Source organism: Convolutriloba macropyga, chromosome 15 (genome assembly GCF_964194025.1).
Source record: "Convolutriloba macropyga chromosome 15, txConMacr16.3, whole genome shotgun sequence".
Taxonomy (NCBI): Eukaryota; Metazoa; Xenacoelomorpha; order Acoela; family Convolutidae; genus Convolutriloba; species Convolutriloba macropyga.
The window spans coordinates 17042391-17057431 of record NC_134482.1 but is presented as its reverse complement, the minus strand read 5'-3'; the positions used below and the strand labels follow the sequence as shown (position 1 = coordinate 17057431).

General features: G+C 36.3%; 1 protein-coding gene across 7 annotated transcripts in view; it reads left to right on the top strand.

The window, feature by feature from the left end:
* Positions 1-15041, top strand: part of LOC142354699 (CLIP-associating protein 2-like) — a 214256-nt gene that overhangs the window by 85631 nt on the left and 113584 nt on the right. For all 7 annotated transcript variants that reach the window (XM_075407068.1, XM_075407070.1, XM_075407069.1 and 4 more), the window contains one exon: positions 12010-12461. In XM_075407068.1, the coding sequence (XP_075263183.1) occupies positions 12010-12461 (452 nt within the window). The remainder of the gene's footprint in view (positions 1-12009; positions 12462-15041) is intronic.

Here is a 15041-nt window from a genome sequence, read left to right as displayed (position 1 = left end):
AATTGCTCATTTGAAAATGTTTGATTTCACTTTTGACAAAATTACACATAAACTGGTTTTACAATTCGGAGCAAATGAGGGTTTATCATTTGAAAACGAAGAAGTTCCAAGTATTATCGGCTTCAAGGGTATAAAAGACAACTCGCATGATGGATACATTCATATTGGATACAAAGCAGACAAAACTCTCAACAGACACCAGAGTGATTTCCCAGTCGATATAACCTGTGGCTCACAATTAATATTTGTCTACATAGACATAGATTATCAGAATATACGTGACGTGAGAGCTCCTGATATTAAAATCATTGAGTCTGAAAGACGTTTGAGAAACGGCAGCATAAACATCGTTACACCCATCCATCACAAGTCATTTACAATTCTGGGTTACAAGCCCATACTTTCTAACAATATTCAAAACATTAAAGGAGTTGAGGAACGAAGCCGGAAAACTCATTCCATTTACTGGAACAGGAAAAGTGATAGTAAGCTTAAAGTTTCAAAAAATTAAGTGAAATGGAAGCTTACTACAGCGACCAAGCATCACAGTCAATGCCACATTTTTCCGGTCATTATCGTCAAAGAGGAAGTGGCTTTGGAGCTCTCGCTGCAGGTATTGGAAGAGTTGCTCTACCATTGGCAAGAAAGTTTATATGGCCCGCTGCCAAAAGAATTGGTCGAGAGCTTTTAGTGCAGGGTGCACCTGAGTTGGTTGAAGTAGCAACGAAACGAAAGTCGGCAAAGCAGGCGTTGAAAAGCACGGTTGCAAAAACAGCCCGCAAACAAATTGGTGGTTCTCTCCATTCACGCATAACACGAGGCAAGCAAGCTGTTAGACGTCGAATACAACACTTTGCTAAACCTCGACTGTACAAAAAACGTTCCACTAAAAAAATCATTTCTCGAAAATCAAAGCAAAGACGGAGTCGACTGGATTTTTTCTCTCGAGTCAGAAATGCGAACTAATATTGTAATACCTTCCGAAGCCATTCACAGCTGATTGGATTTTTTTGAAAAACCGCCTTTGCTTGTTTCCTTTGATCAATCATTTGAACAAAAAGCTGGACCACTTTATTCTCCCTCCGGATCGTCACTTGAATTTGAAGTTGTAGGTGATCGCAACAATTTCATAGACTTGCAAAAAATTTATTTGGAAATCAAATGACGAATACAAAATGTCGATGGAACTGATTTACGATATGACGCAGGTGATCCCGCTAATACTGATTCCGCATATTTTGTGAATAATGTCCTTCATTCCCTATTTGCTGACTGCACTGTTTCTGCAAATGGAATAAAAATCTCTTCTGCCAATGGACACTATGCTCACAAAAGTTTCATAGAAACAGAATTCTCGCACGGGACAGATGCAAAGAAGACTTGGTTAAAGAGTCAAGGTTATGAGTATGAAGCAAACCCCAGCGCAATTGCTAATGCATTAAAAGATGCAAGAAAGCAGGCTGCGAGAGAATCAGCTCAAATTACCCTTTATGGAAAACTAGCTGTTGATTTTTTCTTGTGCGAAAAACAATTTGTAAGCGGAGTTACCCTGAGAATTTCTTTCCGAAGGTCACAAGATGATTTTGGCACTATAAGTGAAGCAGCTGGCAAAAACTACAAAGTAAGAATTGACGAAGCCAATCTTTTTGTTAGAAAGATGACTGTATCAGACAACTTAGTCGGAGCCATTGAGAAAACACTTTTGAGAACACCTGCAATATATCGATACAATGAAGTGATAACAAAAACTTTTCTTGCAACAATGGGGCAGCAAAGTTGGAAGCACGAGGATTTTTTTACAAAAGAACCCATAAGACGACTTATAATTGCATTGTGTGCTGGTGATGCTTTCAATGGAACTAACACAGTAAATCCCTTCAACTATCGAAAGTTTGGGCTGCGTGAGATTACAGTGTTCCGAAACGATGTCGCTACAGCCGGTACACCAATGTCAACAATTGACAACAAGCGTTTGTACTACAATTCAATGAGCGCATCAGCCTATGTAGAAAACGGTCATGGAATACCATTGAGTGAATTTTCAAACCATTTTATAATGGTTTTCGACCTGACTAGTACGCAAGAAGGCACACATGATTTTATTCATCCTGAACTAACAAATTCGTCTATATTGGTTGAGCTAAAATTTGATACAGCTTTAACAAATAACGTTGAAGTTTTTTTCCTCGGCGAAAAATCATCTACGGTGTATATTGACGCTGCAGGAAACGTATCCAAAAATATTCTGCCTATGAAAGCATACTAATGGATGAAGATCAAATTTATATTCAAGTTCAAAAGTGCAAGCATCTCAAATACAAATTTCGAGGTGTTCATGCCGCTGACAATTATCCATTAAGTTTACCTGTTAACAGTTTTATAATTGTTAACGCATCACGCTGATTCTTTTGGAACGCATTGGGTGATGCTTGCCAAACGCTACGCGTACCCCGTACTATACTTTGCAGATCCGTTGGCACTACCTCTGACTGCCTACAAAGATATTTTCTCCCGTTTACAGCAATGTACTGATTTGCATATGATGATGGATGTTATGGAGCACAGAAGAGATATTCAATCCCCCCTGCAATCCGCAGACTCACAATTGTGTGGTTTATTTTGTATCTATATTGCGCACTATTTTTATAGCAGTAAATTTCCTTTTGAAATGAAGATGTAAATGAATTGCAATTGCTAGCATTTGTAAAACATATGGAGTAAAATTGAATTAAATTTTTCTGCTAAAACACTTTTTTAAACACCAGAAGTTTTACAGAATTGGAAGTTTATTAAATAGTCTGAAGTCTCTCGTAAAAACTCCCTTGTCCACTCAAAAGAATATCCATAATCTGAAAGAGAATAGATGAATGTTCACCGAGCATAAGTTGACAAAACCGTTTTATAGTTACGTCAGGAATTGGGGAAGGACTCTTGTTAGAAGTTGTAGTAATTGTTGAAGGCACTTTTCACGAACAGGTGATGGGACTTGTTTTTTTAATTTTGTTTATTGAAAGTTGATTTGATTTTGACAAATACTCCACGGCAATATGTAAGCGAGAAACAATAGCACCAAATGTAACAAAGTTTTTCTCAGTAGGCAAAATAAGAAATTTGAAACAGGTCGCGAGACAAGGTATCGGCACAGGAGCATACAGAGAAAAAACAAATATTATCTTCCAAACTTGTATCCTCAATAATAAGATGCCAATGGCTGGAACCAAAGGAACAACCATCAATTACACTAGAAGATGAATGATGACCGTACGCATAATTTTCTATTCCAGAATCTTGCAGTTTTGGTTCTCTGTCGCAAAAAGTGTATTTGAATCGTTTTTGAAACTTTTTGAAGTATTCAGGACTGTTTTCGTACATAGCCTCAACCATAGTAAGAGATTAAACTGAGTGAACAACTGGTGATTTACCTCAATGAATTAGTGGGTTTATGAATTAGTGAGTTGAGAACACTGTGTAAACAAATTTTCAAGGTCGTTCTAAGGTGAAAATTCATTAATTTTTATTTTAATTGCTTGTAAACAAATTCTGTCTAGACAATAAGTAAACAAATCAGGGCTGACTGGTTTTTCCGAAGCACCGCAATTAAATCAAAGCTGTCGAATTTTCCCGAAGTTCTACAATCTTTAACCTGAGGTAAACTTTGGTTGTTTTCACTGCTTGTGAACACATTCTGTCTAGACATTAAGTAAACAAATCAGGGCTGTCGGCATTTACCGAAGTTCTGTACACGAAAAATGGCTGTCGCAATTTCCCGAAGTTCTGCAAACTTTGTTGTGATTGGCAGACAACTCGAAATAAAATCTATTTTTAGTAACAAAGAAATTTCAACTTCATTGTTCGCATGTAGTCATGAATACACTTTTAATTTCCGCAGAACTTGAGAGACACTTGTTTATCCATATTTTACGGTTCAGTTGACATTTCCTTGCGACAAAAATTTAAAAATCTCTTTGCTTCTTCCATAGTTGAACTTACCCAGTTATAACAAAATGCCTGCAAAAGATCGAAATCTATCCATCAACTGTGAAAAATGTGGAAAATTTGTTGTAAAGGCCCATATTGCTCGCCACAGGAAGACATGTATGATGGGCACGCTTTACTGTATGAAAAGGAATTGTAATTTTGCGACAAAAAATGCTGCAGAATTGTCATACCATATTGCGAAGGCTCACGGAGCAAAAATTCGTAATACACTGAAAAAGTGTGTTGTCTGTCAGAAACAGTTCCTAAGTTTTTACTCACTTCAACTTCATCGCAAAAAAGTACATCAAGCTAGCGCAAAAATTGGGTCCTCAAGTACAAACCGTGTTCGTGAGATTATGCAGAAAGTTGATAACGATAGCGAGTCATTGAAGGAAGAACTGGCAGCGTGTCAGCATTTACTTGACGATATGCATGCTGAGCACGGCAGACAGGAAGTTTTCAACTTCAGTTTATCTGATTTGGACACCAAGGAGGTCAATAAAAAACTTGATGAAGTTTTTGCAAACCTCAACTGTGCTGCAAAAATTAACCTAGCTTTAGGGTTTCTGTTGCAAAATATAGAGACAAACGATTACCGATATTATTATCCACATGAAAATAACTTACTGCTGGACCGAGCTTTTCTGCTAAGCAATAAAAACGATTTTTTAAACATCAAGAACGAAATTGAGAATTTTTACTTGATTGAAACATGTACACAGGAACGCCAAAACTCAAAATGGCGATTCATATTAATTACAAATGTTACTGTCTTTGCAGCGCTTCTTACGAATATACCTATAGGTTGCACTGATTCGCCTCTTTCAGAGCCATTATTAAGGAGCCCTGAAGTAAATCGTCTGCTTTCAAATGGACACGATGAACCGTATAACGATAATTTGTGTTTGTTCCGTGCCATTGCTATTCATTTATTTGGATCAGTAGATGTTGAACCACAGGCAATAAAATTTTTTCACAATTTTGTTACTGCAAGCGGTTGCGACCCTGAAAGTTTCACAGGTGTTTCCTTTGATCAAATTCCAACAATTGAAGAACAAATCAAACAAAATATTTTCATCTATGATTTTGACATTGAAGATGGTGAAATTATCGGTGAACTTGTACGACGCAGCGTTGAACGATATGATAAAAACATTAAACTGCTTCGATACAACAATCATATCTGTTATGTTAATGATATCAACAAAATCTTCAAGAAGTTTCGTTGTCCCAGCTGTGATGTGTTTTTCAACCATTCAGGTCATTTCAACCGGCATTTGAAAACTTGCAAAGAACGAGTGAAGAATATCTATCCGCGGGGTGCTTATTCGTTGCGGGAAACACTATTTGAGAAGCTTGACAACTTCTCAATCACTTATCCAGAGGATATTGCACTCTTCAGAAATTTTGTCGTCTTCGACTTCGAAGCAATATGTGTTCAATCAGTGGAAGCCAATAACACACTGACAACATCATTGATTGGTACTCATGTACCTGTATCGGTATCACTCTCTTCAAATTTGTTGGACGAACCAGTTTTCTTATGCGAAAACGATCCTAATCGTCTTATCATAACTTTTGTAGCTCAACTGGAAACGTTAGCAGCAAAAAACAAAGCGGACTTGAGACCCAAGTTCCTGGCGGTGGAAGCAGAGATCAAAACTAGGTTGAGTGATGTTTCCTCCAGACTGCAAATTATTTCCGAAACTCAACCAAACATCAGTAGTGAAAAAGATGATAGTAATAGTAATGCAACTAAAAGCATCTCCGGCGTCATTTCAACAATTATGTTGACACTCTACCAGTTTTTGGATTCAACAGTGGAAAATATGACCTAAATTTAATCAAAGCGTATCTTATTCCCCATCTCCTTAACGATAGAGCTATTCAACCTACGGTAATCAAAAAGGCCAATCAATTTATTTCTTTCAAATTCGGTGATATTCAGTTTCTCGATATTTTGAACTTTCTTGCTGGAGCAACATCTCTGGATTCTTTTCTGAAAGCATATAAATCTGAGGAGTTAAAAGGTTATTTCCCATATGAATGGTTCGATTCGTTTACGAAACTTGACTGCAATCATCTTCCACCCTATTACTCCTTCTTCAGCAAACTGAAAAATCTAAATCCTTTGGAGAAGGACTTCAGTCAGTTCAAGAAAATGATGGAATCTGGAAAAGAGGAAATAGATGTTCTCCGAGAACTGGGTTTGAAAGAGAAACCTTTATCTGGAAAAGAGAATTATGCTCTCCTTGAAAAGTTGTGGAAGATGAAGAAAATGACAACTTGTCCCGATTTCCTTCGCTGGTATAACAACAAAGATGTTGTACCAACTTTGCAAGCAATGAAGAAAATGATGAAATTTTATCACGATCAGAAAATTGATATGTTAAAACTTGGGTGTACACTACCCAATTTGGCAAATATCTGTCTTCATAAATCAACTGATAGAAAGTTTTACCCTTTCATCGAAGCTGACAAAGACTTGCATGAGAAAATACGAAGTGAAATGACTGGTGGTCCATCAATAGTGTTAACGGGGAAAGCTGTTGTAGACAAAACGTTCATCCGGAGGTCAAACAATATCTGTAAAACAATAGTTGGAATAGATGCTAGTCAGTTGTATCCTTTCTCCATGTGCCAAGCGATGCCAACTGGACTCTACACTAGATGGGAGTTTGATAGCGATCTTCAAAAGTTCAAAGCTCGTCATAACAAAATCAGGAAGTTTGTGAACATGGTAATATCTTTCTATCAGGCAACCAGACCCGAATGTACTATTGAGAGTTTCTATACGACTGGAAAACAGAAAAAATTGATTCTTTTGCTGTGGATGGCTTCTGTGGTCATTGCCAAACATTTTTTGAAGCTCTTGGATGCTACTACCATTTCTGTCCCTGTAGGGAAACTCAACCAAATCTTAATGAGGATGAATTTCAGTTTGGTATCCGGAAACGTGAATCCGATAAGTTACGAAAGCTTTACTAGAAAAGAAAGGATATAAAGTTATAGAGATGCGAGAGTGTGAATGGTGGGATCATGTTAAGGAGAACTCCATGTTGAAGAACCACATTAGAAAAATTTTCCTCTACAAGTTACCTTTGAGCAAAGAGACGCTGTTGACGCGGATACATGAAGATAAATTATTCGGATATGTACAATGCGGTTTAGAAGTTCTTGAGGAGCTTTGTGAACGATTTGCAAACTTTCCTCCAATTTTTAAAAACTGTGATGTTGGAAGAGAGAATATAGGTAATTTCATGCTGGAATATGCTGAAAAAAACGCGTTATTGTTAAAACCTCAACGAATGTTGATTTCTAGTTACAAAATAAACAATGGAATAGTCATAACACCATTATTAAAGTTTTATTTGAAGCTGGGTCTACGCTGTACCAAAATCCGCAGATTCGTTGAGTATACCCCGTAAAAATGTTTCAACGGTTTCGTGCAATCTGTTGTTGATGCCAGGCGAGAACGTGATGAAAATCCGGACTCTAGCGTTGTTGCTGAAACTATGAAATTACTTGGAAACAGCTCGTATGGTTATCAGATTATTGATCGAAGTCGGCGCACAGAAACTCTATATCTTAACGATGAAAAGACGCATAAAGCTATTAATAACCGTCTTTTTAGATGATTGAACAGCGTTTCGACAGATATATATGAGGTTGAGCTTGTGAAAAGCACTGTTGAGCATCGTGAACCAATAATTGTTGGATTCTTTATTTTACAGTATGCTAAACTGAGAATGCTGGAGCTCTACTACAATTTCTTTGACAAGTTCTGTGATGTTCAGAAATTTTAGGAGCTTGAAATGGACACTGATTCTTTGTATCTGGCACTGGCTCATGAAAATCTCTATGATTGCATTAAACCAGAAATGAGAAGAATTTGAAATGAGATGAGAAGTAATGACTGTACAGATGTTTTCCATGCTAATAGTGCAAGTAAATTTTTTCCGAGAACTTGTTGCGATAAACATGTAAAACATGACAAGCGTGAGCCTGGATTATTCAAGGAAGAGTTCCGATGTACTGAAATGCTATGTTTATGTAGCAAAACGTATTGTTGCTATAATTCAGTAACGAACAAAACTAAGTTCAGCAGCAAAGGACTCAGCAAGAGTGTTCTGGAAGAAAACAGTGATGGACCTTTACAGAAGTACAGACGAGTCCTGGATGATGCAGTGAATATAGCCTCAACTAACAGAGGATTCAGAACTATGAATCACCAAATTCAACCTATGAGCAAACTGAAAAAGGACTCTCGTTTTTCTATCCAAAACGAATTGTGGATGAAGATGGAATTCATACGACACCTTTGATGATCTAAACTTTCTGATTTGTTTTTCATACACTTTAACCATTTAAATTAATTGTACGCTTGTGAACATGTGATTGTGATAAAGTTTTGTCAAGTAGATGAGTCCACTGTTTAAAGTAATCATTCTTGAAGAGAAACCTGAACCGGGTTTTTAAAGTTCAAACTGAGCATCTAAAATTTTTCTGACTCATTTCTCAAGGTGTTGACCAGGTCTGTAGACAACCCTGGATGAAAATTTTGCTAATATGGACCCCTTGCGACCCTGGATGATTATATGGACCCCTTGCGTGCCTTAAAATAAAGATGGAAAATGATACAGAAGTGAGTTGATAAAAGTTATCGCCGTTGCCTAAAAAGTTTAATTCAAAGGAGGATGTTTTTGGGTGCGAAAAATGTCCCACTGCCGAGGTTCGAACCACTTACCTCCTGATCAACAGCCCGTTGCCTTAACCACTAGCCTGTCCGGACGTTACAATCTTTCTTCTTACAATCAGTTTTGATTTAGCAACAGAGGACTTCTGAATACGCGCAGTTTAGGTCGCGCAGAAAGCTTGAAGTCAAGCGTGAAAAAAACCGCTTAAACAGTGACGAGACAGAATGTTCTAGAAGAAATGTAAAACGAAAATAGACGACGAAGGAAAACCAAGAGCACCGCATTATAGCTACGCTCAGCTTACAGCTTGGTAGATATAATAACACAGCTTCATTTTCCAATTTGCTATCTGTTAGCTTATTCTTATTTTGTGATGCAAAATTTAATGAGAAGTCTTATACATAAGACCTATAACCTATCCTAATTGGCTGGTGTCTTGTTTCAAATCTTGATACGTGTAAAATCTGTTACCTATCTTTGTACATTATTGTCAAAATCAAATCTTAATGCATGTAAAATCTATTACATATCTTTGTACGTTTTTCTCATCACTCTAATGTCAGTGCATGTAAAATCTATTACTTATCTTTATACATTATGGTCAAAAATCAAATCTTAATACATGTAAAATCTATTACGTATCTTTGTACGTTGTTCTCATCGCTCTAATGTTAATACATGTAAAATCTATTACCTATCTTTATACATGGCTGCGATAATTCAATGGTGACCAAAATGATTTGAAATCGCTATAGCCTATCTTAAATTATGGGGGTCACCCCTCCCTCCCCCCCCCCCGGGCAGCTCGGTCCCTCTATATACTACTCCTATTCATTAGAAAATCTGATTGGCTGAAATTTGCGGAATTGGTTGATAAACAAATTAATAATATTTTTGAATGATCGGTTGATAACAGTTTGCTATTTGAATAATATTTTGGAACAGAAAAAGGAAGTGTCGTACCCACAGCACCATAAAATATCTGGTTAAATACAACTCTCGATAACTCTAATTCGAACAAGTATCTTACTTAGATACATCAAAATATTAATAATATGCATTAGAAGAATAATAACAAGTTATAATAACGAGTTAATCTTTGATTTTCAAAGGAAGTGGGATCAACTGTTTAAGTCCGATGTCATCATGTAGCTATGTAGTTCTTTTTAGAGTCTCGAAGTGTACTGTTCAATAAAATTACCGTGGAGGCTTAAACTCATTATGTAAAGGGCAATTAATTGCTCTAGAACAAAGTTTGAAGCAATAGTGTCTTTTTTACTGAAAATAGTTGCTTGATGTTTTCGCAAATTTTTTCTAGAATTTTTCTTTGCTCGCGTGAGTGAACTTTCTTTTCACGCTTGACTTCTCGATTTTGTCGGTGATGTAAGTTGATCTTATTCGGAAATTAAACTGCTGATTTAATTCGCGGTAGTTTACGACCGAGAATCTGATGAAAAGTGGGTCCAAATTGGTTTTATTTTTCACTCTATCTTGTTAGATAATAAAGCTCTGACATTTTTTTGAAACTGTTTAGTGAATAACAGCTCTGTGAAGCCTCTTAGATACTACCGTATAATGTATACGTTCAATAAAATTGAGCGACGCCCTTCGTTTGCGTGGAATTTGTGCGGTGTTGCCATGTTTATTAATAGCCACACAACGATAGCTGGGGCTATTATTGGCGTTCTCTTGGTTTTATCTAGTTCGTGAAGATTTTTTGTTACGACCATATGACATCACAACCACTTCAAATCTTCGTTTTGTTGATTCGTTCATAAAATTTCAACTGCATTGCATGCGTGACGTCATTTTGCACTCCTTGTGGAGCGAGTTTTTTCATTAGCGTGATTTTGTATAACATCTCAGCATTTAATGAAAATTTTTGTCTTTCTTTTACTATCTTTTTGAGATTGCAGTTGTACGAAGCTATTGCGACTGTTTTCTGGCAATCTGCCAGCTATGTTTTTTCATAGCCGCCTACATCTTCTCAGTCGGCTATTATCGTGACGGTGATTTTTTAAAACTTTGTCAATGAAAAGGCCGTTTCTGAAAAAAAATACTGAAAAACAATATAATAAGCATGAAAGAAAAATATTAAGTTATACTCAATCATCACAAAGAGAAAAAAGAAAGTGAGTTTTTGTTTTGCTGTTTTTTGTGAAATGTTGCGCTGCAAGATTTTTCTTCTGCTAGGTTCGTTTTTCAAAATGGCGTTTCAGCACGCAAAATATTGTCTCTCAATATGTTATTTGATACAAACTAACCGATGAAATACAAAACTCTTCTTTGTCTGTTGTTGGCGTCTTGCTTTCTACGGTTTCTTTTTAGCTGAAGGTATTGGCGCCAGGCTTTTCATTTTTTAATGGCCGCCCTCATCTTCTCAGCCGGCTATTATAGCGCTCCTTTTTTTACTTCGTCGAACTTTTTTTCGCTTTACCATTTTGCCGCTTTTTCGACATTTTGCGTGAAACCTTTTTGACTTCTCTAGGCTAGTTTCTCTCTTCTCTCATTCTGCTAAAAGTTATTTTGAACATCAGTTGCTCAGCAAAGCAATTCAAAATGAACAGAGTCAGTTTAAAGAATTGATGTCGGAAATAGAAACGGGATAAACCCATAAAGCCCAATTTTAGATGCCCGCTATTTGAACGTCGTTCCTATAAGTATTAGTTACCTCTCTCTAATGCTTATTCTTTTTGATAGTAGCCCCTGTAGCCTCTCTCTAAGAAACAGAAGTATGTTCAACTACGAAATGCCATCAAAATAAATCGGACTTAAAAAATGTTTTTGTACAAAAATCTTTTTTTTTTTCAATATCTTCTGTTATTTCAATCCCAATCATGCTTATTGGAATCAACGGCGGCTATTTTCCGGCAATCTGCCGTGTATGTTTTAAACATTCGGCTTCCAGTTAATAAAACACACTCATTCAGCAATTATTGGTAGTTGTGTGTAATATGTAGTTAAAAATTGTTGCAATGGTTTTTTTTAGCTCTAAAGCTATTGATAATTTGTGGATAGTTCGCAATTTATTTTGAGAGCACCTTTAACGCATGCTGTTAATTAAATTCGTTTTTGTTTCAATTTTTTCCTGTGCTGAACCACCCAGATGGTCTTCGCTGTTGTTTAAACCCCCTTCTAATGAACCAACACTTAGGTTTTGTCAAGGTTAAAGCTAGGCACCGAATGTCAGACTTCTGAAAAACTTCTTTTTTTTCTATTCAAATACAAAAATTATCCCAGTTTTGTTTTTTTGAGCGTTATGGAAAATGAACTCTTACATTGACTCAAGTCAAGCTATGTTTAATTTTTTTTGCTTAATCGCTTTTTTCTTCAGATCTACTCAGCTCGAAATTTGGACGAAGATCTCACAAAGATCAAAGATACTCTGGAAAATGCAGACAACGACTGGAAAGTTCGTGTTAACGAAATGAAGAAGCTCTGCTCAATATTTAAAGCAAACGCTTTCACAAACTACTCAAACGAGCTGAATAACCACCTTAAAGATCTGACCCGTGTTTTGAGTATTTCGGTCAAAGACCTCCGAAGTCAGGTCAGCCGTGAAGCGTGTGTTACAGTGGCCTATATGTGTCAAATTATGGGTTTGTCAGCGGCGACTTTAGCAGAAGGCTGTCTTTCGAATTTGTTTGCGATAGTACCCAATTCGGCCAAGATTATTGCGACGAGTGGATGTACTGCATTGATGTATATAACTCAACATGTGCATTCTGCTAAGCTGATTCCCAGTTTGCTCACTTTCCAAAGCACCAAGTCAATTCCATGCAGGCTGTAAGTAGTTTTCTCTTTTCTGAGGCATCTATAATATCGGTACATGAATTTGTGCTCATAATGAACGAAAATGGTTTGGGAGCAAAAAAGATTTTAACTGCTAAGTTTTTTATAGCGTTTTTTTAATGATCAGTGCTGTGATTTGTTATGCACGCAACTAAATTTGAAAATAATGGCTGTAAGGACTTTTCGCAGGGAACAAGCTCAGTCCCTTCGAATAAGATTTTCAATTGCGTTGGAAAAGGTACATCGTGCACAAAACATACACTTTGAGGCTCTCTTGGACAACAGTGACAGAAGCATCAATTAGCCTTAAGATTATTTCTCGATTTTCTTTATTAATAGCCGCCCTCATCTTCTCAGCCGGCTATTATTGCGCTCGTATTTTTTTTACAATTCAAAGAATTTGAATTGTATTGGGGCGCTGTCTTTTTTTACGACTCGAAGAGGAGTATTGGAGAAGTCCTTTTTTTTTAAATCACTTTAGTTGGAGTGAATTTTGAAGCAGGAAATGAAACGCGTGAAAAATTTTAGAGTGGTTTGGGTGCTGAACAAAAGTGAAGAGGGGAGCGAAAAGAGAGTGGTTTTTTGTTCATACCGCTGTTTTTGAGAGAGTGAGAAATTGATGTGTGAAAAAATTTTCTCTGAGCGAGCGAAATTTTTTTGTTCACGTGCGGCTTTTAAAAGCAGTTTTTTTGCAATTTTTCTTGTTTATGAGGCTTGATTATGATATTGTATTGGATTTGGGCTCGTTCTGATAGGAATTGAAGGTTTCAAGTAGTTAATTTGAGTTTTATGCAAATTTGGAGGTTTTTGATCAGTTTTGCTGATTTTTCGACGAAATTTAATGTATTTTGGCCTTCTGTTTTGTTTTACTGCTTTAAGTGCAATTTGCATAGAAGCTCGTTACTCAGAGATCATCAGGGATACAAATTGATTACAATTTTGTTGTTATAAATCATTTTTTCTGAAGAAAAATGACAGAAAAATTAGGAATTTTTTAACCACTTTTTAAATTTTTGGCTTTTTTTCGTTTTTTTTTCAATGGTGACAACTTCTTTAGCTTGTTATGACTTGCACCTTTTTTCGCGAGCATTTCATTGCTCTTTTTGCTCAAAGTATTTTTATTTGGCTTTATTTTTTCTTGTAAAATTTAAAAAACACCTTACTTTTTCTCGTTTTTTATTTGTTCAATTTGGTTTTAAATGTCGTTTCTATTCTTCCTCAACCTTTGATAGCATTTGGGGAGTTTTCTGGTGGAAGTCAGTTGTTGAAGCTCTTTTGGATGTCTCATTTTGATTGATATCAGTTTCGAGTTGTTTTTGTTAAAGAAAATAGAAAACATCAGAGCAAATTTTGGCGACTTTTTGTTGCCTATTTCATCCAATTTAATGTTTTTTTGGTAACTTTTTCCCAATAAGGAGCATTTTTGTAGGTGTTGATACTGTGAATTTGCACTTGAAGGCTTAGCAGGGCAGTTTTCATTTAAACAAATTATACAAATCTCTAATTCGTTAAAGAGTTTTTCTTAGTCTTTTTTTTAATTTGTTGTTTAACGTTTCTCTGCAAGTACTAGGTGGGCAATTGATCTAGCCAAATCTATAACTAATTGATTTCTATGGGTTATGGATGGGAAGCTGCATGTTATCTGTTTTAGAGAATTTTGTTTGGATTTTTGGAGAATATTATTTTTTGATTTGGTCCTTTGTCAAGTTTCCAGTTCCCCAGTCTTTTCTTTGTGAATTGGTTACACTGTCTGTCGATTGATAATATGCTGGTGATGCATCTGATTAGTGAGAATAGTCAGATTTCTACTTCGAGTCGTTTCCGGAATTTTTCCGGCTATGTTTTTTTTTAAGATCTGTTCACACATTTTTTTGTTCACACTCTTTTTTGTTTTACATTTGAAATACAAAACTCTTCTTTGTCTGTTGTTGGCGTCTTGCTTTCTACGGTTTCTTTTTAGCTGAAGGTATTGGCGCCAGGCTTTTCATTTTTTAATGGCCGCCCTCATCTTCTCAGCCGGCTATTATAGCGCTCCTTTTTTTACTTCGTCGAACTTTTTTTCGCTTTACCATTTTGCCGCTTTTTCGACATTTTGCGTGAAATCTTTGACTTCTCTAGGCTAGTTTCTCTCTTCTCTCATTCTGCTAAAAGTGAATTTGAACATCAGTTGCTAAGCAAAGCAATTCAAATTGAACAGAGTCGGTATAAAAAATTGAAGTCAGAAATAGAAACGGGATAAACCCATAAAGCCCAATTTTAGATGCCGCTGTTTGAACGGCATTCCTATAAGTCTTAGTTACAATCTCTTATGCTTATTGGTGTTGTTAGTAGCCCCTGTTGCCTCTCTCTAAGAAACAGAAGTATGTTCAACTACGAAATGCTATCAAAATAAATCGGACTTAAAAAATTCTTTTGTACAAAAATCTTTTTTTTTTCAATATCTTCTATTCGTTCAATCCCAATCATGTTTATTGGAATCAACGGCGGCTGTTTTCTGGCAATCTGCCGGGTATGTTTAATAATTTAAGAAACGATTTAAAAGTCAAATTTATCTCAAATGCTATCAAAAGCTCG